Below are 22,550 nucleotides of genomic sequence, written 5' to 3'. Positions count from 1 at the left end.
CAGGGGCGCAGTGTGCTGGAGGTGGGGCACCAGGAATGGAATACCTAGAGTTCTTAGGATGAGTGGGTGAAGGGGGGTCTGACTCTGTACTGAATCCAGCACTTTCCCCACTGGGCAGTGCCCTCCAGAAACCTCCAAAGCCCGCCGGGACACCCAGAGCAATGAACTCATCGAGATCAATCCGCAGACAGAGGGAAAGGTCTACACCCGCTGCTTCTGCCTGGAGGAGCCTCAAAACAGCAAGGTGGGTGGGCAGGGCAGGCAGACATGGGCACAGCCAGGGAAAATTAGACTACTGCTCACCCGATCTGACGGAAGTCTGCCACCAGGGTCAGTTGTGTCTGGGGCAGGAGGACACTGGAAGCCCTGCCTCTTTGTGTACCAGTCCTATAGGATTCAGAGAGCCCATTGGCTGACCCTATTTCTTCCTGCCTATTGGCATTAAGGAGTATGCCCATCTAGCTCTGGCACTACCCACATCATCATGTTACCACCCCAGACCCTACTGGTGAGGGCAGGATGAGCCTTGTACCGAAAGGCAGTTTCGTCAGGACAGGGATACCCGTGGTCAGAACTGCTTCCCTTGGGACTTGCTCACTCTCCTGGGCTCAGTGCCGGCCAATGCCAGGCTGGTCCTGCACCCAGCACCATGGCCAGCTGCCTGCTCACTTGCAGGTCCTTTAGTGGTAGCAGGGAAGCCCAGCTTCTCTCTTAGCCCACCCCCTCACTGGGCAAGCTCCTTGGCCACTGGGCATCATGCCCAGCCCTTGGCTGCAGGAACACTGGATCTCATTGATTCACGGTCTAGTTTTCTCCGACATCACGTGGGTAAGGGGAAAGGAGGGGGGTCTGTGGGGTGCCAGGGGGCTGAACAGGCTCTTGATGCCTTAGGAGGTGCCAGATGTCAAGCTGAAGGGGTCCTTGGGGCCCAAGCCCCTGCCTGAGTAACCCTTTCCAGCATGGGCCCCAGAGCTGCCCCCTCCTCTAAAGTTCCCCTTTACTCTGCCTAGGTGGATGCCCAGCTGACGGGAAGAATCAGCCAGAAGACAGAAAGAGGAAGAAAGGTAGAGACTGTGGGTGGGGGAGGAGTGCACGGTTCCCTCAGTCTGCCCTTCACGCCCTCTGTGAACCTCTTGCATAAGAGCCTCTACTCCCACGTTCTTCTCACCTGCCCCCACTCCTGGACAGAGCTAAGGCGTGTAGGTGCCAGCTCTGAGAAGGAAGATGACTGGGAGTGAGACAGGCACAGTACCTGGCACTATCGAGGGGACCTGCTCTCCAGTGGTTTTTGGGCAGGGGTGGTAGAAGCAGTGCTTCGTCCCCTCCGTTTCTTGCCCATGCCCATGCCCTTCCTCTTCCCAGGCCCATCAAGAGACAGCCCCCAATGAGGTAAGCCTCCCATCTAGACTAGCAAAAGAGCTCTGTGGAGGAGGTGCCACCATGAACGCTTGGACAAGGCTTTGGGGCACTGGAGCCTGGGCATAAGGATGTGGGATGACTACACCGCTCCCAGCATTCCTTGGGGGCTTGACACTGGGCCCTGTCTGCCTGCTGCCTCTCCTTTGGGAGACAGGGAAGGAGGGCTTTATCCCTCTACATTCCTGCTGAACTGGTAGCAAGTGACCATGGGCATCATGGGGAAAGCTCAGGCCTTGGCCACGGGACCCAAATTATGGACCTCAATCTGCCCTGACATGCTGTGTGACTCAGAGCCCACTGCTATTCCTCTCTGGGCTTTGGTTTCCTCATCTGAGAAATGGCTTGGTTCTAGGTGGGTGGGAACTAAGGACAAGGCTGATTGGATAGGATTCTTATCTTCATACTCTCTTAGATTCCACCCAGAACATAAGTGATGTTCTGTGTGCTTGATGTGTGTATGGGGAGGAATGGGTGGAGAGGGCTGGTCTTGGGCTCTCAGGACTGACCTCCTGGCCTGCTCTTCCCTTTCAGTGTCCACCCTGTGTCCAAGGTGCCCGGGAAAGCAATGTGAGTAGACAGATGTGCAGGGTGGTGTGGGCACTGGCTGCGAGGGGGCCTTGCTCAGAGGTTTGCTTGGCAGCTTCCTGATGCAGGACAAGGGGGTCTTTGTGCACTCTCACACTCCTCCCTGCCCATGCCCCAGAGCCGGGCTCGACCCCCACCCCCATCCTCACCAAGCCTGGGCTGCATGGAAGGAAGCCTCACGCCCTGTGACCTGGGCAATGCATTGGAATCCATGTGGATAGGGGAGTGGCCAGGAGGATCAGGACCTTGGTTGCCGATTCCAGCTTGGAGTCCCCACAGGGACTCGGGCCTGCTTTGCTTGAGGGCTTCCTACATCATCTTTAGAGAAGGGGAAGGGCTCAGGGTGACGCAGCCCCGCACTGGCTCCCAAAACACATGTTGGCTCAAGGCCTCCTCTTATCCCTCCCTAGCTGGCCCCGGCCCACCCTCCCTCTGGGGTCCGAGAGGACAAGGGAGAGGGACTCAGTGCAAGCCCAGCTGGTGCCCAACTGTGCTCTTCCGTGGGCAGCATGAATCACCACTTTCCCAAGGCCTGACATTCTGAGTTGACAAGTCTCCTGGGTCCACAAAGGCTACAACCCCAGCTCCCTTCAGCTCCAAGCCCCCTGACCTTGGGAGACATAAGGAAATAACCCCTCTGCTGCCTGCCTGTTTCCATTTCAGTCCCTCACTAAATCTGGTAAGGCTGATAGTCCCCTGATATACAAGGGTTACCATGGCAACTGAGCAGCCATGTTATCTTAGCAATTGAGAGATGGAGTTAGCCAAAGCCAGGTAGGTTTAGAGAAGGTAGGTTGGACCCTTCTGCAAGTTTGACAGTCTTAGGGTACAAAGTTAACCTAGCCTGCTGGTTGGCCTGGGAGGCAGATCAGGAAGTGAGATTCAGCCATGCTGTGTGACCCTGGCTAAATTGATTGTTCTCTCTGGGCCCCTGGTTTCTTCTCCCTCCCTGATGTATAATGCTTTTTCCTTTGTCCCCTCAGGTCACAATGGATCCCTCTGGCCTCCAGGTGCGTCCCAGATGGAAAGCAGGACATTCCTGCCCTCTCTGGTGGTCCCAGCCCATCCTATGGCATGTGATCCTGTGGCATGTTTCTATCAGGGCTGCCTCTGCCTCTGTGTGTGTGTGTGTGTGTGTGTGTGTGTGTGTGTGTGTGTGGTGATCAGACACGTGTGTGTTGGAAGGAGTGGGGGTTGGGTGTGTATAAGGTTGTTAAGAACTGTCCTTTTCAGAGGCCTTGCTGCATGTCAGGCCCTGGGCCACATGTGTGCACATCTATGACCTTCCTGTATCCCTCAGGCATCCCGTGGGGTGGGTACTACATTAATTCCAGGGAAAACCGAGACCCAGCTGTGCCCATGTGTGTGACCAGGTGTGTCAGAGTGATTGTGTGTGTGTGTGGCTATACACATCTCCGGACACATGTTTGCACGTGTGCAGCCCACTGTAGTGATGTTGAAGACTGAACCCATATACTTGTGGGCCTGACAGGACCACAGAGCTTGTAAGTGATGGGGTAGGCTGCACACCTGCGTGTGCCCATGAGCACGTACTATAATCCTTGGGCCACCTTCATGTGAGTGCTGACTGAGTGCCAGGCCCTGTGCCAAACACTCCATCTGCAGCATCACACCTTGAGTCACACCTTGAGGTAAGTGCTGATGTGAACCCCATTTTATTGGTGAAGAAACTTGGGCTCAGAGACATCACATGACTTGAGTCGCATACTAAAGCAGTGGGAGCAGGATTTGAACCCAGGCAGCCTGACACTCACCATCGTGGGTTTCTGCTGCTCCACGTTTGTGTCCATGCACGTGTCCCTGTGCCCCTGGTGTGCTGTATGTGAGCTAGTGTGCTTGGGTAAGGGTGCGGGGGGAGAGATACCCTTTGCGTGAGACTATGGATTTGCCAGATATAGCTTTCCAGCCTGGGAGGGACACGTGGTTGAATGCATATGGAATCCATGTGCTGTGTAAGTGGTGGGGGCTGCGGGCGGGGCTGTGTTCATTTATACACCCATGTGAGGTGGATGGGTGGCAAAGACCAGACTGGGAGGCTCCCACATGCTCCTCTGGTCCTAGCACCCATTTTGGTCTCGTCCACAGGGAGGGAAAGGTGAGCAGGGCCTGCCCGGCCCATCAGGCCCCAAGGGAGAGAAGGGAGCCCGGGTAAGTGCCCAGCCATGCCTGCTGCAGGGCCCTTCCCAGCTGAGCCCTGGGATGGGCTGGGATGTGAGCCAACATCCTGTCATCTCAGCTGGAAGCCTGCAGCCTGGCCCAAATGAGGGATGAGGGCCAGGGTCTTTCTAGGGGTTAGTGTATAGAAATCTCCATTTTCTAAGGGTACTTAGGACTGTGGGGTTCCTGGGCCTGGCCTCTTCAAAACAGGTCTAGGGAGACTTCCCTAGGAGGCCCCATTTCTAATCCTTACCTACCCCCAGGGCAATGACTGTGTCCGAATCTCTCCGGATGCTCCGCTTCAGGTAAGACCTGGAGGCGAGGCCTGCTTTAGGGCCAATGTGGGGTCGGCCCTGGGGAAGTGACTGTGCCCTTGGCAGCCTCCAGGGTGGCCCTGGGCCCCTCTCAACGCCTCATCTCCCTGCTCAGTGTTCAGAAGGCCCGAAGGGAGAGAAGGGGGAGTCAGGAGCCTTGGTGAGTGTGGGACCGGGGATAGGGCAAGGGCAGTGGGGTCTGGCTACCTAGCCTCACTCTCCTTTATCATCCCTTCTTTTGTGTCCCCAACTCATCTCAGGGACCCTCAGGACTCCCGGGCTCCACAGGCCAGAAGGTAATGGGCCTGGATTTGGAGGGGTGGGTGCCAGAGAGGGCTGCAGCCCCTACAGACATGAGAAGGGAGGTGACATTGGGCACAGAGTTGGAAGTACCTTCCAACACTCCTAGTCATTCCACCATGCCCAAATTCCCACAAACCTAGAGAGAAATGCCGCGGGCCCAGACTGAGTGGTCTGGCTGGTTTGGGAATTCTTCCTGTGGTGACTGAAACCATTTAATCTCAGGGGATGTGAAGACTATGGGTCTAGGAGGGGGTTGTCTCCCCCCCCCCCCCCATGGAGCTGCTCTGGTTCTTCCAGGCCCTTCCCTCAACCCCATCTATGTCTCCACCTTCTCCAGGGACAGAAAGGAGAGAAGGGAGACGGTGGCATCAAAGGCTCTATAGGAAAGCCAGGCCGAGACGTATGTATGGTGCTTGCCCCCCACCCCCATCCCTTGGCATGGGATTTGGGAACGCTGGCATTTAACCATCAGAATCCACTCTGATACTCTTGCTCAGACAGAACAGAGACCCGGGAGGGGAGGGCTGTGCCCTAGGAGTCACGGCAAGGAGGGGGCCTTTTGACTCCCAGCCTAAGCACCCTGATCTCTGAGTTTGACATTTTATGACTTTGGGACACTGGGTGAAATCTACCTTTGGAGAGGGACAGTTGGGTGGGCAGTGGGTCTGTGCTTGTTCCATCGGGGGCTGCAGCCCTGGGGGTTGCCCAGCCTTGGCTGTTCTTACACACCCCCTACAGGGCCGGCCAGGAGAGATTTGTGTCATGGGACCCAAAGGACAAAAGGTGAGCGGTGGGTGTCTACAGGGAGGAGAGCGGGTGCTGGGCTGTGGTGGCAGCTCTCTCACACTCACGTCACATCTGATAGGGAGACCCTGGCTTTGTCGGGCCTGAGGGGCTGGCAGGAGAGCCTGGGCTACCCGGCCGACCTGGGCCCCCTGGGATAGGACTTCCTGGGGCCCCGGTGAGTACCCCTTGCCCCTCCTGCCATCCCTTCTTTAGAGACCCTTTTCCTGCATGGCCAGGGCCAGAGAGGCAAGGACCAGGGTCCTGGTTGTGGGAAGGGGGAAGGGGCTAAAGTAGATCTATAATGCGAGGCCCCAGGAAGCTTCTACCTGACACTGTTTCTGTCCTCAGGGTGACCCAGGTGGCCCACCAGGCCCTAAAGGAGATAAGGTAAGCACAGGCTAGAGCATGTACACATGGGGGAGCCCCCTTATCTGTGGGAGGAGAGAGAAGAATGGGGCTGGGCAATTGGCATGTGGTGGGGGGCAGGCATTCATCTGAGGAGGCCGGGCTGTCTGCTCAGCCAGGTCACTTGGTGGGAAGTGTCCCCATCCCAGCATTTGCTGATATGGGAGCTGTGGCCTGGATTCCAGGCATAGGGAAGGGCAGGTCTAAGTCTAGTAATGACCAGAGTAGACTTAACTGGAGGGCCCAGGCTCATTTTAGGGCCTTGTGTCTTAAAGAGCAGAAAGCCCCGGAAATGTCTGTGTATCTGTCTGCTGTGGTTCCTCTGAGGTCACCCAGATCACTTTCCAACCTACTACACTGGGGAAGGTGTCCACAGGGGCCTCGTGTTCTCCCTTTGCAACCAGAAGGACGTGCGTTAGACACGGAGATCAGGCAACAGGAAGGGAGTCTTTGTTGGCCAAACAGACCAAGGGGAGATGGGAGATTTGGCAGAGATTATCCTGCCATCCAGAGAGGGGACTGCACGGGGAAGGGGTGAATGGGCCGAGGTCACAGCCAGGAGCCTCCACTTTATCCCTTCTATTGACCACAGGGCAGCTCCGGAGTGCCAGGAAAGGAAGGTCCTGGCGGGAAGCCTGTAAGTGACCCTAATTCAGTGGGGGCGGGGGCCACTACCCACCATGCCCGAGTCTACTCTACCAAGGCTCCCAGAGGCGGGTCTAAGTCCTTGGGCCCTCTCGTGGCACACCAGTCCCTCTACCCTGGTACTAATGCCCACTGCTTCTCCCACAGGGGAGGCCAGGGGTGCCAGGGCTGAAGGGAGAGAAGGTGAGTCCCTGGCTGGGTTGCCCCAGGTTGTTGTGGGAGTGGGACCCCTTCTCTGGAGGTGATACTAAGCATCAAGGGTCCTGTGACCAGGACTGCTGACTTTCCTCAGGGGACTCCCACTCGTCCTTTGTTACTACAGTGTGCGTGTGTGATTACCAAATACAAAGCCTGTTGGAGAGCTACACAGCTGGGTTCAAGTCCTGCCTCAACCACACATGATTTATGACCGTGGCAAGTTTCCACATCTGTAAATGGGACATGATGCTTTCTTATGGCTAGTTGTGAGGATGTCGTTTTGAGATGTCCAGAAATCATTAGTTGAAGGAATGAGCCAGTTAAACAGAAAGTCCTCCAGTGTTCCTGCTGTCTACTTTGATGTTGGGGCTAAGGCGCTGGTCCACCCAATGTCTAGAGCTCCTCATCTTCTGTTGGGTCTCAGCCCTACTTTGTCCACTTATGGTCTCTTCGTTCTGCTAGGGTGACCCCTGTGAAGTGTGCCCATTGCTGCCTGAAGGGTTCCAGAACTTTGTGGGGCTCCCTGGAAAGCCAGGGCCCAAGGGGGAACCAGGTGATCCTGCACCAGTCAGGGTGAGTGCCTAGGATGGACATGGAGGGACCTCACAAAAAACTTGGAGGCATGATCATGGAGAGGAGTTGGGCAGAGAGACTGGGTACTCCTCATGACCATAGAGAGATTGTGCACAGAGGGTCTAGGCCAGGCATGGCTAACAGTTTTTGCCCCCAGGCCAGATTAGAAAAAAAACTTTTTTCATGGGCCGGACGAAATATTAAAATTAAAAAATGTTAAATACAAAAACGATTCATTTAAGTAAACAAAGTTTTATTATGTAATTTGTTTATGAATAAATGTGAGTGAAAAAAATTTTAATATACAATATTATTTTAATAAAAATATATTTTAATAAAAAATATAATTACATACCATATAAATATCCAAACTGTATTGCAATCAATTGAAACAATATTTAATTAATAGAATGAGCTTGAAGGGGTTATATCACAAATAAAACAATTATTTCATTTTACAAACAGCCTGGACACGTTTTCAGTTATCAACTGCAGCTATTGTCTATGCTACAATGCCACTTGACTCAGCACACTTGACCACAAAAATAACGAATTGTTTGACCTTGGGTGCGCACTGGCAAACTCCGCCTAAAACAATGTGGGTTTCACATCGCCACTAAACGTCAAACAGTTCATATCGAGTACAGACGAGTACAAAAGTTGTAAATCTTTATAATGGAATTTTTTTAAAAAATAAGGAAGTATCGCGAATCCATTCGACCAATTATTGGAAGTTAACCCTAGATTAGTCACATGCGGAATTATTTTCCGCGTATCACTATCTTCTTAAATATCTCAATTTCCAATAATCAAAGACGCTTCCGCTTCTGAGTAGCTGAGATTTTTAAGTAGCGGAGAATATTAAAAATTCAATCGCAGGCCACATAAACTCATTATGCGGGCCGTATGTTGGCCATGCCTGGTCTAGGCACTTAGCTCTAGCTAAATGCTGAACCACAGTGTTTAGGGATGGCTAGAAGGCCACCCCAGGTCTCCATGGTAACCTTCCAGGGTTCCTGAGGAACTGCTAAAATGTCTTTTGGGCAAGCTGGTGTGGAGCCAGCCCTTATAGGGAGCGGAGGTGTGCCTTCCTCCTGGGACTGGGTGTTGGCTGGGGGTGGTGGGAAGAAGTGAGCAGGGCTGGGTTAGGGTCCAGGCCTGGACTCCCACCCCACTCCCTCACAGACTCTTCCTTGCAGGAGGGCCTGGGAGCTGTTGGACAAAAAGGTGATCGGGTATGTATAGGAACTTTCTGATAGGATAGCTTAGCCTGGCTTTGTTTCCTCCCTCTGTTACGTGGGTTGATGAGCCCTGGCTCTGGGGTGCTTCTAACCTTGAACCCCCTGTAACCCTGGAGTGTCTAAAGCATTTGTGGTGTGTGACATTGCTGTGCTCTTACATGGCTAGGAAAGTTTGGGGTGTCCCAACATACCCCGTCTCAATCCATAAACCTTTTTTCCCTGCAGGGAGACCCTGGCATCCAAGGCCTCAAAGGAGAGAAGGTGAGGGAACCCCAGTTGCCTGGGTGACCCCTCTGACTGTCAGGAGCCTTTTTGACCCCTTCCCTCCCTTCCAGGGGGAGTCCTGCTTGTCCTGCAGCCCAGCTGTGGCAGCCCAGCATCTTGGGCCTTTCCCAGGGGCCAAAGGAGACGTGGTCACTCCTGACTTCGGTTTGCCTGGCCTTCCCGTGAGTGACCTAACCCAGCCCAGTCCAGTCTGTCCTTGCTGCATGGTGGAAACCCTGGTTCCTTAGGCCCCCGTATCTCAAAGCAGAGACCAGGCGGGAGGCCCTGAGGCAGGTGCCCCAAGCCTGCATCCTGGTCCCATTCTGTTCTGCCCCAAGTTACTTGCCCCTGGAACTCCCCCTTAGAACCTCTGAGTGTCCATCTGAATAGCAGAAATAACTTGTAAGGCTATGGGATTTGTAATTCCGAGCTGGCCTCTTTTTCTGGGTAGACCCTCGGACCCATGCAGCCTTGGAAGGGTGGGAATGGGGAGATGCTATGAATGTAACTTGATTGTTTTTCAGGGGAAAGTTGGAGCTCCAGGGCCAACAGGGCTGAAAGGAGAGAAGGTGAGACGTGGGTTAGATGTCAGGGATACCAGGCAGGAACATAGGGGCGAGGGCACTGGGCGAGGAATAGAGACAACCAGGGGTCCCCAAACTTTTTACACAGGGGGCCAGTTCACTGTCCCTTAGACCGTTGGAGGGCTGCCACATACAGTGCTCCTCTCACTGACCACCAATGAAAGAGGTGCCCCATCCGGAAGTGCGGTGGGGGGCCGGATAAATGGCCTCAGGGGGCCACATGCGACCGGCGGGCCGTAGTTTGGGGACACCTGAACAGATCAAACTGTACGTTTCTGGTGAAATTGATTCATCGAGTCAAAGAATTTATTTCTAAGAGCCCTCATGTTCTCCAACAGAATTCCTTAATGTTGTCTTTTTAATTTATTGATAATCTAAAACAATTAAGTACATTCAAGACAGGCTTTTAATATGTAATACAGTAATATTAACACTTCTTTACTACTTATTATGTGCAGGGCATTGTGCCAAGTACTTGTACATGTATTAATGTGTTTCTTCCTCCCAAAATCTTATGGGATCTCCTCTCCACCCTCTTTTCCTGATTGTCCTATGCCCACTCTCTCTCCCTGCCCAGCCCCAGACCCAGACTGTCCATTATTCCCATTTTACAGATGCGAAAATGGAGGCACAGAAAGGTCATGTAAAACGCCCACAGTCACATGGGTGTTTTTAGGCAGAAGTGGGATATGAGCCCAGGAAGTCTGGCTCCAGAACCTGTAATCTTCACCTCTCAGCTGGGTCCCTTGATTTCAGTGCCTTGTTAACAGTTCTATTTATGGTTGCAGTGGAGACAAATCACAGCATTGAACTTCCAAGGCTGTGTGACTCAACTGAGAGGTTCTGTGGGTGTACGAGTGTTCAAGTGTGAGAAACACTGAACTGTATCTTCAGACTCAGCTCTACCAAGCAAACCACACCTGTGATTTCTCAAGTAGAGCTCTGCACCCCCATCTGACCTTACGTTCTCTGCTTTGATCTCAGGGTGATTTCGGGGAGGCAGGGCCAGCAGGCAGCTCGGTAAGTGTGTTTGGGACGGCAGCAGCTCTGGGGAAGGACAAGACGCAAGACGGGAGGTGCTGCCCACTGCGGGGGAGATGACAGGCTGGGATGGCGTGTCAGCAGGGCCCAGGTATATGCCAGGCATCACACGTGGTTTTTTATCACATAGGGACCACCAGGGCCAGTGGGATCCACAGGCACCAAAGGGGAGAAGGTGAGTATGGGACATTTTCCACACCGCAGCCTGAGTAAACTTCCTAAACACACACTCATCTTGTTTCCTTCAAACTCTCCGAGGCTCCCAATGTCTCAGGGTCACAGCCGACCCCTGATGACTTGGCCCCGACCTTCGTTTCTTACCTGTTCCTTCACAACTTTTCCTGGGCAGCCCCTTGCGCAGTAGAGGTGCCTCGTCAGGCCTGGCTACATTCCCCAGATTCCAATCCTGGCCTGGGGCCTCCAACCCCATGTTCTTGCTTGGCAGGGAGAGCCTTGTGAGCCATGCCCAGCTCTGTCCAAGCCTCAGGATGGGGACAGCCGCGCGGTAGCCTTGCCTGGCCCTCCTGGAGAAAAGGGGGAGCCTGGGCCTCCAGGCTTTGGCCTGCCGGGAAAACAGGTGAGTTCCAGGGCCTCTGATGGGGGAGGCAGACAGAGCGCGAAAGAAGCAAGGGACCCCGCCTGGGTCTCTTGGCTCCCTAGGCAGTGGGGAGTAGGTGGTGGAGGGGTCAGTGCTTTGTCCCCAGAGAACGCTGTCCTCACAGGCCTCTGCCCTTTATCCTGGGCCACAGCATGCTAGGATGTGCAGAAAGAGTGCCAACCTGGGACCAGACAGACCTGGGTTCAAAATCCAGCTCTGCCTTTTACTGGCTTTTTGACTTGAGCAAGTTTCTTTTCCTCCCTGTGCCTTTTTCCTGTGCATGGTGGTGTGAGGTCAAGAATGGTGCGCGTGAACCACTTAGCAGCACACAGTTCAGGAAAAGATAGTTACCACTGTGGTGATGATTATTGTTACTACTTTACCAATACAGTAAACGCTGACAGTATACACAATGTGCCGCTCACTGCTCCACTTACATTAGCTCATCTAATCTCATAAGAACACCGCACTATAGAGGCCTACCCTATTTTATCCCTCCCACTTGAGAGATGAGGAAACTGAAGCACAGAGAGGTTAAGTAACTTTCCCAGAGTCACCCAGGCAGGAGTCTTTTCTCTTAATTTATACGGTATCTGAGAGCAGAGATTTGGGTCTGTTTTGTATATATATTGTTGCATTTCCTGGGTCTAGCACAATGACAGCCACTTAGGGGTGTCCGGTATGCGTGAATTGGTGCTGAAATGCTTTCTCCCCAGGGCAAGGCTGGAGAGCGTGGATGGAAGGGGCAGAAGGTGAGAACGCCTCGGTGGGCATGGGCGGGAACCACCTCCTCTCAGATGCCCTCTCCACCCTCTTTTCCTGATTGTCCTGTGCCCACTCTCTCTCCCTGCCCAGCCCCAGACCCAGCGAAGGGCTCTGAGCATCTGCAGGCCCCAAGAGGGCAGGCTGCCCCCAGCTGGGTCACCTCTGCCCTCTTTGATCCCTACCTACTCCTTACAGGGTGATGCAGGGAACCCTGGAGACCCTGGGACGCCAGGGACCTCAGGACAGCCGGGACTGTCGGGAGAGCCTGGGGTTCGGGGCCCCATGGGGCCAAAAGGAGAAAAGGTCAGTCAGGCCAGGGGGCAGTTTGTTGCATGAACAAAAAGAAATCAGGCCAAGAGCTATGAGGGGGAAGACTGTGCGGTGGGGCCGTGAGCCTCCCAGGGGGCCGGAAGCCCTGGAGGAGGCGCCTCTGCTCTCCTCGGAGGAGGCAGGGAGAAGCGCTAGGAGCGCCAGATGCCTCTTTTGATTTCCCGGGTTGAGGTGGGGACAGCGGAGGGGCAGAAGTCTCGGAGGGGCACCAGGACCCCTCTTTTTCATGCCGCCGCTGGCCTGGCTGCCAGCCTGGCTCATCCACTCCCGGTCGTGCCCATTTCTGACCAGGGTGATGGTTGCACTGCCTGTCCCAGCCTGCAGGGACCGTTGACTGACACGGGACTACCTGGGAAGCCAGGCCCCAAGGGAGAGCCTGGCCCGGAAGGTGTAGGCCGGCCTGGGAAACCGGTGAGTTCAGGCTGCCTGCCCTCTGGTCTTTTCCTGTCTGCGTTTCCCCTCCCTCTGTGAGACCCATGGATGGCCTGTGTCTTTTAGGGCCAGCCTGGTCTCCCAGGAGTTCAGGGGCCCCCAGGACTGAAGGGTGTGCAGGTAGGTGTGAGTACGGGGGGCCTGAGCTGCAGGTATGTGTGGGTGGGGGGGGAGAAGCGTGGGGGCAGGGGGCCTGAAGTGGGGAATGGGGGTCAGCTATAGAGAAGGGAGAAAAGGTAGAGGAGATTAGGGAGGAGGGGCTGGAAAGAGGTCAAGGGTGAGTGGGAATCATCTCAGGCCAAGGATGTCTTTCTGCCTCTTTAGGGAGAGCCTGGGCCTCCAGGAATCGGAGTCCAGGGGCCCCAGGTAAGTCTCTAGCCTTACCTTAGCCTGCCTTCCAAACCCCCCCGCCCCCACTCTCCATCAACACTTCCACTAGGCAGCTGTCTTCTCCCATCTACCCTGAAAACCACAGAGCTCCGCCCTCCCCTCAGTGCTCACGGGAGAGAGTTATGCAGCAGCCTTAGCCTTGCTCCTGTCCGGGATCTTGGCTTTGACCCCTGCCTCTGTGACCCTCAAGGTCTCTCCTTGGAGTGCTCTTCTGAGCTCTGGCAGACAGCCCACCCAGACCAGGTCTGCCAGTGGGGCAGGGCTAGTGGGGCAGGTTGGTTCGGGCCGGTGTAACTCAGTCTGCCTCTTCTGACTTGCAGGGGGAACCTGGAGCCCAGGGTGTGCCTGGCATTCAGGTACGTGTGCCTTGGGTCTGCAGGAAGCTGGCAGGGGAAGGGGCCTCTCTAGGATAAAGGATAAATAACTGTGCTTCCATCTGCAGGGGCTTCCGGGACCTCGAGGACCACCTGGCCCTGCTGGAGAGAGAGGTACCAAGGTGAGCCTCTCCCTCCTTAAGCACTAGGTCCACAGTGCTTGGGCGTGCCCTGGTGGCCGGCACAGAGGACACAGGAACTGAGCAATGCCTATCGGAGAGCTGTGCAAGGCCTGGTCTGATGTGGGTCACCTGCTGGATTGTCCCTGCAGCCTTTGTACCCTCTCTTCCACAGGGATCTCCAGGGGTGAAAGGAGCCATTGGACCCATGGGACCCCCTGGTGCCAGTGTCTCTGGGCCTCCGGTAAGGGTGCTCTCTCTGCTCCCTGCTGGAGGTGTTGGGACCGAGGGCGTTACTGCCGGGAAGACAGCACTGGCTGACCCTCCCCTTCCCAGGAGCACGGGAGGTGGGGGGGGGGGGGGGATGAAAGCAGAGAGGCCTCAGCTCCGCCCAGCCTCAGAGAAGGACCCACACTGTTTAGGGCAGCACCTGAATAATGCCAATACTGATCACCACCATTCTTTGAGCAGTGATTGTGCTGAGGCCCTGTGCTAAGCTCTAAACAAACAGCGATTCACTGAATCCTCACAACAGCTCTCTTAGGGAATGGATATTATTGTCCCATTTCACAGATAAGGAAACTGAAAGCCAGAGAGTGCGGAGGCAGAGCCAGGACTCAAACCAGTTCTGTCTGACTCAAAGCCCGTATGTTAACTCCCCCACCCCCACCTCAAACCTTGGAGTCATTAGGGATCATGTAAACGAGTGCTACCCCATAGAACTACCTGTGAGGATGAAAACATTCTGTCCACACTGCTGGACACGAGAGCCACTAGCCACGTGTGTCTGTTGAGCATTTGAAATGTAGCTAGTGTGACTGAAGAACTCAGTTTTCAATTTCATTTAACTTTAATTAATTGAAATTGAAATAGCCACATGTGGCTATTGGCCACCATACTGGACAGCTGGATCCATTTGGACCAGCAACACTTCCGATCCTCAAAGACCTCCCTTTGTTATTGTCCCACCGATGAGTCCCAGTCCTAAAAGATGTGTCTATTAAACAAATTGCATTGATTAAGTAATAATAAATGCATCTCCTCATTTTCGTCTACTAAAGACCTGTATAACAGTCAGTTTCTACTTCATGTGAACCCACGAGAATTTTGCGAGATGATATAATTCTAGCCTAAATCAAAGAAATGCTGCCTTTCAGCCAGCCTGTGGACAAATGGTAGAATTTTTCTTGGGCTTTTGGTAATGTTGAAAATGGCCCAGTGAACCGTATCTTTTCTATATTTATGGGTCCCTAGAGAAATTGCAGTACCTGTTTGGGAATTACTGCGGATTCCTTCGAGGGAGCTCTGAAGCCCAGAGGGGCCGGGGACTGGCCCAGGGCCGTGCAGCCAGTCTGGGCTGCTGGCAGAGCTGACAGTCAGGGTCCCTCCCTGCCTGTCCCAGGGACTCCCAGGGTAGAGCAGAGGTAAAGGTGATCCTGGTCCTTGGCGAGCTTCCAGTCCCCTGTGTGAAGTGCATGTCCCACAGGAAGGCAGCTGTCAGATGCCTGTGGGGCTGGGCGGTCCTCTCCAGACCTTCTCCCCTGAAGCTGAATCTCATCCCGGAGGGTCCCCAGTTCTGGCTTCACACTCACTAGCTGTGACCTTAGGCAGGTGGCAGCCTCTCAGGATCTCCAGTTCCTTGTTGCTAAAATAGGAGCTGCAATAAATCAACTGAGATAAACCTTGCCATCAAGAGAATGCGTGTCCAACACGCAAGGGATTCTGGGCCACACAGACCTGGGTGCAGTCGCGCTGTTGGATGTTATAAACTTCCTTTCAGCCTCAGTTTCCTCACCTGTAAAACAGAACAGTGCTCTCTTACCGGGTCGGGGGGAGGGTTCCATCCAGTCTTCTCTGGCAGGTGCTTGGCCTGGTGTTTGACACTCACCAGGTGACAGGAAACGCCAGGCTGTTTCCGTCTCCTCCTCTTTGTCTCCTGCGCCTCAGTCTGTCCTCTCGGACATGGGCTCCAGGGGAACCTGGTGTGTCCGTTTGTCCCATAGCCCTCCCTGCAGGCAGGCCGCTGGCCGGCTGCTGGCCGATGTTAACCTCTGACCCTGGGCTCTCTCTTTTCAGGGACCTGATGGGCAGCAAGGACAGGCTGGACTTCCAGGAGCCAAAGGGATACCAGTGAGTACAGTGTCCCAAGGCAGCAGGAAGCCACAGCTGGCCCTGCCTCTGCACCCTTGTCTGCTCATCTTCCTCTGTCTCTTCCCTGCAGGGTGAAAAAGGATCCCAGGGGGAGAAGGTGAGTCCATTGTTCTCGGGAACTTAGCAGCCCCTATAGTCCCACCACCCAAGGGTACATGCTAGTGGTCCTGGACTGGAAAATAAGAATCATCCGAGTCTCCTTGCCTTCCACCAGCTCCCTGGTTCCAGGGAGCGGGGGCCCCAAATGCTCTGCACATTATCTGGTTGCTGACTCAGAGCTTAACAGGGATCCCAGGAGATCCAGAGAGCTGTAAGATGCTATCCTTCCCCCCCCCTCCCGACCACCAGGGGCCGCTGCATTTTTAATGGGTGCTGAGGTAGAGGACAGGGGCAGGAACTGAGTCCAGAAGGACCAGTGGTGAAAGGGCAGAGATATGAGGGACAGGGAGAGATGGGCACGGAAACCAGGCTGGGCCAAGGGGAGTAGAGCTGCATCCAGAGCTGCGACTGCACTGGAGGTGAGAATACCCATGCTGTTAGCAGACAATAGTGAAACTAAAAATTCAGAAACAGCAGCAGCCCGTTCACTGAGTGCTTGCCATGGGGGCAGGAACACTACATACACTGAGTCATTCCATTCTCATGACAGTATGAGTTTGGTATTATTATCCCCACCTTACAGATTAAGAGACTGAAGTTCAGAGTGGTCAGACTGCCCAAGTGCACAATCATAGGAGGCAGACCCTAGATTTAAACACTGACCTCTCTATCCTGAGAGCCTGTGCTGCCTCCCAGATATCATGTCCGGAAGGTCTTCCCTCTCTGCCCTCCTCTGACAGAGGCTCCTGTCTTTCCAGGGTGAGCCAGGGGAGTGCTCCTGTCCCTCCCGAGGAGACCCTGTCTTCTCTGGCATGCCGGTAAGTGGTGCTGAGAGCCTTCCCCCCCAGTCAGGGGTGAGTGGCTGGCTTTTTGCCACAACTCAACATGCAAGGGCCCCACAGGGCTTTGCGCCCTGGCCAGCTGCCTCCCCATGCAGCCCTGCGCTTGGTGTGGACGTTGCCTGTAACCTCTCCCCTTCTTTTGCGACCCCCACTCCCACCCAGGGTGCTCCGGGACTTTGGATGGGCAGCTCCTGGCAGCCGGGCCCGCAGGTGTGTGTCGCTTGTCTCCTCTGTTTCTCTTGTCCGCCAGCGCCCCTCGGCTTGCCCACCCTCACACCGCTGCCCCTGGCGATGGGGCAGAGCTTTCTTCTGGGTCTGATTATTTCTTCTCTCCCTCAGGGTCCCCCAGGTGTTCCTGGACCACCAGGCCCCCCTGGATTGCCAGGCCTGCAGGTAAACGGGGGAGAAGAGAATGAGTTTGGGAGGCAAGGCGCATGCTCCATGCTGGACCCCAACTGTGCCGCTCCCCTGCCCAGCACAGACACCTGTCATTTCTTGCTCCTTTGTGCTGCTGCTCCCCATAGTGGTGTGGAGGGCCCACTGACCCTCGGGCAGGCTCTGTGCACCCCCAGCCTCTTTCTGAGGGACGTCCTGTGTGAGCCAGCCCAGGCACACTACTGACACCCATGCCAGACCCAGGCCTTGGCCAGCTGTCAGCAGCCCAGAATCTGGGTCAGATAAAACTTTTTTACACTAGTGCAGAGCTCCACCTGTATTCTGCACTCTTGTTATTTCCCAGGGACTGTTTTTGAGGTGCTGGTGATAAAACAGTGGACAAATTAGAAAGCCCTGTCCTAGGAGAGCTTGCTTTCCAGTAAGAGGAACAAACAGTGAGCAAGATAAAGAAATAAAATATAGGACATTGAATGTGATACATGCTAACGAGAAAGACAAAGCCGGGAGTGGGGATAGAAAATGGGAGGAGGGCAGGGGAGAGATTTGGGGAAAATATCGAAAAGGAGGTGACACTTGAACCAAGACTTAAAGGAAATAAGGGGTGAGCCCGTGAGGGAGAATATTCCTGATGGAGGACGCAGCAGGTGCACGGGCCCGGAGGGGGGTGTGCCAGCCCCGGCGAGGAGGCCAGAGTTAGATCCCTGCTGCACTGTGTTTGTTCCAGAGCCTGGCAGCCTGATGCTGAATCCCAGCTCTGCCATGTGCGAGCTGTGTGATGCTGGTCATGTTTCTGTCTCTGTGCCTCCAGTCCTTGATCTGTTAAGTGGAGATAATTACAGCATGCACCTCGTGGGGCCGCTGTGAATTTTAAATGAGTTAATGCATGCAAAATATATAGAACCATGGCTGACATAGAGTAGAGGCTTAGAAAGCATTCTCCATCATTACAACGACAGCTACTATTGTTATTTTACATCCATTCTCTCATTCATTGGAGCCTTACATGAACTCTGGCAGGGCGGTGGTGTTCTCCCTAAGTCACAGCGGGGCAAACGAAGGCCCTGAGAGGTGAAGACTCTGGCTGAAATCATCAGCTAAGAGCTGGTGGCGCTGGGCTGAGCTTCCTAGCATAGAGCACTTTCTTTTTCCCTGGGCTGCCTTTCAGGATAGTTCCCTGGCAGTTTGTACACCAGGTCACATTTTCCAGGGCTCCTAGGAGGCACAGACAGTGGCTTCTGCATGTCTGGCTATCAGGGAGGTACCGGTTCTGAAAGAGTGATTCTTGCCAGAAGAAGCAGAGCAGAATCACATGGAAGCTTTTTATAAAAAAAGCTCCCCAAAGCCCTGGCAATTTGGCAAGTTTATGCAGGCGCGCGCGCGCACACACACACACACACACACACACACACACACACTGCTGGTGGGAGTCTTCACTGGGATCACAGTTCTCTCTGTCTCATTCAGAGGCAGAAGTAGAGCCAACTCTGGACTCTGGGTCCTCAGGGGGCAGCCACACATTTACCAAGTGTCCAGGCTTCCTGCTACACTCCTGCCAGGAAACAGGAATCTGTCCGCAGTTTGCTTGGGGAAGCATGACAGTCATTTCAAAGTGACCCGTTAACAAGCTCACACTGATGTAGTATGAGCCCTGCCAAGGCATGCTGGGGGAACGAGGCAGAAAAAAGCGACTGCTGCGCCTGGTCCCAGACACCAGGCTCCTCCTCCAGTGCCAGTGCTGGGGACCAAGCTGAGGCTGCCACTAATGGGCACCTGCCCCATGCCAGGCCAGGTACAGGTCCTCCTCACCAGGCCATCTCCTCAGCTCCTGCATGTACAGAAACAGGCTCAGAGCTAACACGGCACTTACTGGTCCAAGGCCACTGCTTGGTTATATCATGTAATCCTCATTCATTTCACAGAAAAGTAAGCTGAAATACAGAGGTTAAGAAACGTTCCCAAGGCTAGGCAGCGAGCAGATAGCTGTGCACATCCACAGTAGAACAGCAGGTGGGCGTTTCAGTTCTGGAAAGTCAGGGAAAGCAAATCGCAAAGAATCGGGCTTGAACTAAGTGAGACACAGGTGATGGAGAGTGGAGCAGGAGGTGAATGATAATTTAGGACATAATTATAATGGACATGTTCAAGGTGTTTTCTCTTTCCCAAAGCACTGTTCTAAGCACTTTGCCAGCTTAAGTCATGTAGGGTTCTGAATGAGCAGGACTGGGTGAAGACACTCAGTGGTGTAAGAGGGGGCGGGGAGGCTGAGATAGAGTCTGACCCCGGCCTGGAGGAGCCCGGCCTGAAATAGGGTGGGCTGGGGAGCAGGTGGCGTGTCTTATTGCCGGGAGCTGGGACTTGAAGGGAAGCCAGCTCTCAGGGTGGAAGTCCCGTGCAGGGAGAGCAGGGTGAGCCGCGGTGTGTTCACTCAACCTGGATTTAATGCATGCCTCCTCCATGCAGGTCATGAGGATTTATAAGGGAACATACTCACTGCCTCCATGGAGTATTTAATATGCAAATGTACACTGTGACTCTGCTAAGGGAACTGAAAGTTTCGGTGGCAACTTTTACACGTGAGCAGAGCCTCCTGTGTGCCACACTCTGCACTAAGCCCCTTACAGTTATGGTCTTCTTTAAGCCTCACCATAAACTAACCCTGTTTTACAGATAAGGAAACTGAGGCACAGAGTTTCCCCCCCCCTCAAGTAACCTGCCAAAGTTATACAGGTGGTAGGAATCTGGGGACCGAGCTAGGTTGACTCCCTAGCCTCTACCTCATTGTGTTCCGGGGAGTGTGTTTTGAGAAATAGTGGTGGGGAGAGGAGTTGAAGTCAGCCACCCTCACTCTGAACCTCACTGTTGAGCCTTGCTTGTCCTGTGACCTTGGGTAGTAGTAGCTCACCCTTTCTTGTTCTGTATTTAAGGTGGAGCTAACACCTAGTTCACCAATAAGATTGAGATGATTCAATAAGAAAGGATAGGAAAAGGACTTAGAAACAATAGTTATCTACTATATAGAAGACCTTCTGCCTAATTTGTGACATCCTGTAACATGTGAGGAAAAAAAACATCCTGTTGTATTGGTTTTGGGGGTCACCCCACTGGGCCCCCTCAGTTTTCCCTAAAAACAGTCTGGAGGTCTTGAGCTAAGAATATGGGCTTAGCTCTACAGAATGAGGGCAAGAGGCAGAAGGGAGGGTGGGAGTGGAGCAGGGTGCCCTGTGGGCTAGAGAGAGGAGCCCCCTCACTCATGTCTCTTCTTGGCTTCAGGGAGTGCCTGGAAACAACGGTTTGCCAGGACAACCTGGGCTAACGGCTGAGCTGGTAGGTACTGGCCTGCACTCACTGTCAGCCCCCCTCTCTGCCCTTCCTGGCCGAGCCTGCCAGGCCAGCCCCCTGAGCTGCAGTGGCGGTCCCTCGTCTCTCCCTCTCCCAAGCCTGGAAGAAGCCTGAGTGGCACGTGGCTTCCCGAGGATCCGCCTGGTGCCATGAGTCTCCCTCCCCTCTCCCCTCTCCCCTCTCCCCTCCCCCCTCCCCTGCCTGAGCCCTCCTGTCTGTCTCTTGCAGGGATCCTTACCCACTGAACAGCACCTCCTTCAGGTAAGAAGGTAAGAGGGAGGGAATAGGGACTAGCAGGGGTGACAGAGAGAGCTGAAGATGAAGCTGTTTGTGGGCAATGTGCACCCCAAGCATGTCTAAGAAGGCCTAGCGTGGTGCCTGGCCCCTAACAGACCCCGGGGACAACACCTGCTGAATGACTGTTTGAAGTAACTCTGGGAAGGTACCCACGTGGTGGATACTGTTGGCAGTTCCAACTCCAAAGCCTGCTGCCAGTGAGGCCCTGTACCACCCTGGTCACTCCCAGACAGGGCCCAGCAGCATCCAGGGCATAGGGGAGGGGGAAGTACACTTGTGGGATCATCAGGCCTGCCTGTCAAGGTTACATTCTATGATAAGACTGGGTGGGGAACTGGAAGAAGGCTTCAGCCATCCTCTGGTCAATCCAGAAAGAATCCAAGGAAGAGATGATAATCCAGGAAAGAGAAGAATCCAGGATAAGACTGGGGTACAAGGGAACTCAGGTTAGGAAAGTCGGCCTGTGCCAGGGCCTGCAGACAGTGTCACGATCACACCCAAGGACTGTGGCTTAGTCTGGCCTCTCATGATGGGGAGAGATTCCCATTGGGAACCAAGGGTGACACACAGCCCTTCCTTGATCAGTCACCTCTTGGAGACAAGACCTGAACTCTACTACAGCTCATCCTCCTCAGGGGTCCCTCCCAAGCTTTGGCCACCAGAGTCTCCTGTCCTGGCCACCCCCTTCTAGCACTGGTTAGTCAGAACCCTGGACGTCCTACGACCCCACTGGGTCCTGACCAGGACAGCACAGGGACTGCCGTCCCGCCCCTGCTCCAGACAGCAGACATCTCCAGAAGTAGCCTGGGGCCAGGTTAACCTCCTGGCAGCAGCCACATGCTGGATCACAGTGGAGTTGTGGCAGTGAGATCCCAGCGCTTCTCCCCTTGGCTTCCAGGAGTCTGGGATTCCCCCAAGTCCTGCCCCTGGGGAAGTGATTGTGCAACTCATGCAGGATTTGACATTTCTCTGTGTAACATTTCATCTGAGGTCTTTTAACCAAGTGCTCTGCAGATGGCCCCAAGCAGTTGTCTGGAGACGGGTCAGATGGCACCGCTGCCACCACATGCTCACACAACCCAGCGGATGCCCAGGCCTGTGGACCGAGCACCAGCTCTGGCCTCAGACAGACCAGGGTTTAGTCCAGGCTCCCCCGTACTGTAGACAGGTCATGCTGTCCCTTTGAGTGTCGGTTTTCTTATTTCCACAATGCTTATAAGATGACCTGCCTCACTGAGCTGTCAGGATTGAGCGTGATAATGTGCAAAGGCCTATTACAATGACTGGCACATGGGTGCTGAGTGAATGACAACCGTTATCATTGGGCTTTGCAGTGAACAATGAAGGTGGAGCAGGTGCACCTGCCTAGGGGTCCGCGGACACCCCCAGGCCGGGCATACGCTCCAGGCTGCCGGTCCTCCAGAACTGTAGCCCGCTTTTCAGTGGTGGGTTTTATTTTTCTGGGAAAAGGACTCATAGCTTCCATCAAACTCTCGAGGTCTCTGTGACCCAAAGAGTTTAAAACCCTCATGTAAGAGGAGGACCTTCTTGTTGGGAAGACTGTCAGGCCCAGCGAACCGGGAGTCGGTGACAGTTGGGATCTGCTGGCAAACGAGGGCAGGCTCCTCCCAGAGGGCGTCTGCAAGGAAGGGCCTGGCTGCTTCTGCAGCTGCTGCCTTTGCTCCTGAAAAGCTGTTTGGAGGGGCCTTTTCAGCCCAAATCCCCGTGCCGCGTCCTCACAGAGGGTGCAGGTTGCAGGAACAGCCGGGACAGATGGTCCCTCTGGGGGCCCCTTTCCTCCTCCCACACGCCTGTCTGGAAAGTGGCTTGGGCAGGGCCCCACCAGAGCTGCTTCTTCCTGAAGAAAACTCCAAGCCAGTGC

At 54.4% G+C, this 22,550-nt stretch overlaps 1 protein-coding gene across 8 annotated transcripts in view; it reads left to right on the top strand.

Annotated features, from left to right (window-relative positions):
• COL16A1 (collagen type XVI alpha 1 chain) overlaps positions 1 to 22,550 on the top strand; it is a 51,946-nt gene that overhangs the window by 6,715 nt on the left and 22,681 nt on the right. For 6 of the 8 annotated variants that reach the window (XM_066375702.1, XM_066375705.1, XM_066375698.1 and 3 more), the window contains 38 exons: positions 119 to 244; positions 1,011 to 1,064; positions 1,363 to 1,389; positions 1,951 to 1,986; positions 2,988 to 3,014; positions 4,111 to 4,173; positions 4,446 to 4,487; positions 4,612 to 4,656; positions 4,757 to 4,792; positions 5,137 to 5,199; positions 5,538 to 5,582; positions 5,665 to 5,760; positions 5,934 to 5,972; positions 6,583 to 6,627; positions 6,783 to 6,818; positions 7,296 to 7,406; positions 8,606 to 8,641; positions 8,873 to 8,908; positions 8,983 to 9,093; positions 9,436 to 9,480; positions 10,480 to 10,515; positions 10,667 to 10,711; positions 10,982 to 11,113; positions 11,851 to 11,886; positions 12,095 to 12,202; positions 12,521 to 12,640; positions 12,728 to 12,781; positions 12,986 to 13,027; positions 13,372 to 13,407; positions 13,494 to 13,547; positions 13,720 to 13,788; positions 15,621 to 15,674; positions 15,766 to 15,792; positions 16,553 to 16,612; positions 16,799 to 16,846; positions 16,976 to 17,029; positions 20,303 to 20,356; positions 20,600 to 20,632. In XM_066375702.1, the coding sequence (XP_066231799.1) occupies positions 119 to 244; positions 1,011 to 1,064; positions 1,363 to 1,389; positions 1,951 to 1,986; positions 2,988 to 3,014; positions 4,111 to 4,173; positions 4,446 to 4,487; positions 4,612 to 4,656; positions 4,757 to 4,792; positions 5,137 to 5,199; positions 5,538 to 5,582; positions 5,665 to 5,760; positions 5,934 to 5,972; positions 6,583 to 6,627; positions 6,783 to 6,818; positions 7,296 to 7,406; positions 8,606 to 8,641; positions 8,873 to 8,908; positions 8,983 to 9,093; positions 9,436 to 9,480; positions 10,480 to 10,515; positions 10,667 to 10,711; positions 10,982 to 11,113; positions 11,851 to 11,886; positions 12,095 to 12,202; positions 12,521 to 12,640; positions 12,728 to 12,781; positions 12,986 to 13,027; positions 13,372 to 13,407; positions 13,494 to 13,547; positions 13,720 to 13,788; positions 15,621 to 15,674; positions 15,766 to 15,792; positions 16,553 to 16,612; positions 16,799 to 16,846; positions 16,976 to 17,029; positions 20,303 to 20,356; positions 20,600 to 20,632 (2,181 nt within the window). The remainder of the gene's footprint in view (positions 1 to 118; positions 245 to 1,010; positions 1,065 to 1,362; positions 1,390 to 1,950; positions 1,987 to 2,987; positions 3,015 to 4,110; positions 4,174 to 4,445; positions 4,488 to 4,611; positions 4,657 to 4,756; positions 4,793 to 5,136; positions 5,200 to 5,537; positions 5,583 to 5,664; positions 5,761 to 5,933; positions 5,973 to 6,582; positions 6,628 to 6,782; positions 6,819 to 7,295; positions 7,407 to 8,605; positions 8,642 to 8,872; positions 8,909 to 8,982; positions 9,094 to 9,435; positions 9,481 to 10,479; positions 10,516 to 10,666; positions 10,712 to 10,981; positions 11,114 to 11,850; positions 11,887 to 12,094; positions 12,203 to 12,520; positions 12,641 to 12,727; positions 12,782 to 12,985; positions 13,028 to 13,371; positions 13,408 to 13,493; positions 13,548 to 13,719; positions 13,789 to 15,620; positions 15,675 to 15,765; positions 15,793 to 16,552; positions 16,613 to 16,798; positions 16,847 to 16,975; positions 17,030 to 20,302; positions 20,357 to 20,599; positions 20,633 to 22,550) is intronic. The other 2 variants (XM_066375704.1, XM_066375706.1) reach the window with 2 other exon arrangements.

Source organism: Saccopteryx leptura, chromosome 3 (genome assembly GCF_036850995.1).
Source record: "Saccopteryx leptura isolate mSacLep1 chromosome 3, mSacLep1_pri_phased_curated, whole genome shotgun sequence".
In the NCBI taxonomy this organism is placed as follows: Eukaryota; Metazoa; Chordata; class Mammalia; order Chiroptera; family Emballonuridae; genus Saccopteryx; species Saccopteryx leptura.
Note: the sequence above shows the minus strand (reverse complement) of the source record. Positions and strands in the feature narration are given on the sequence as shown.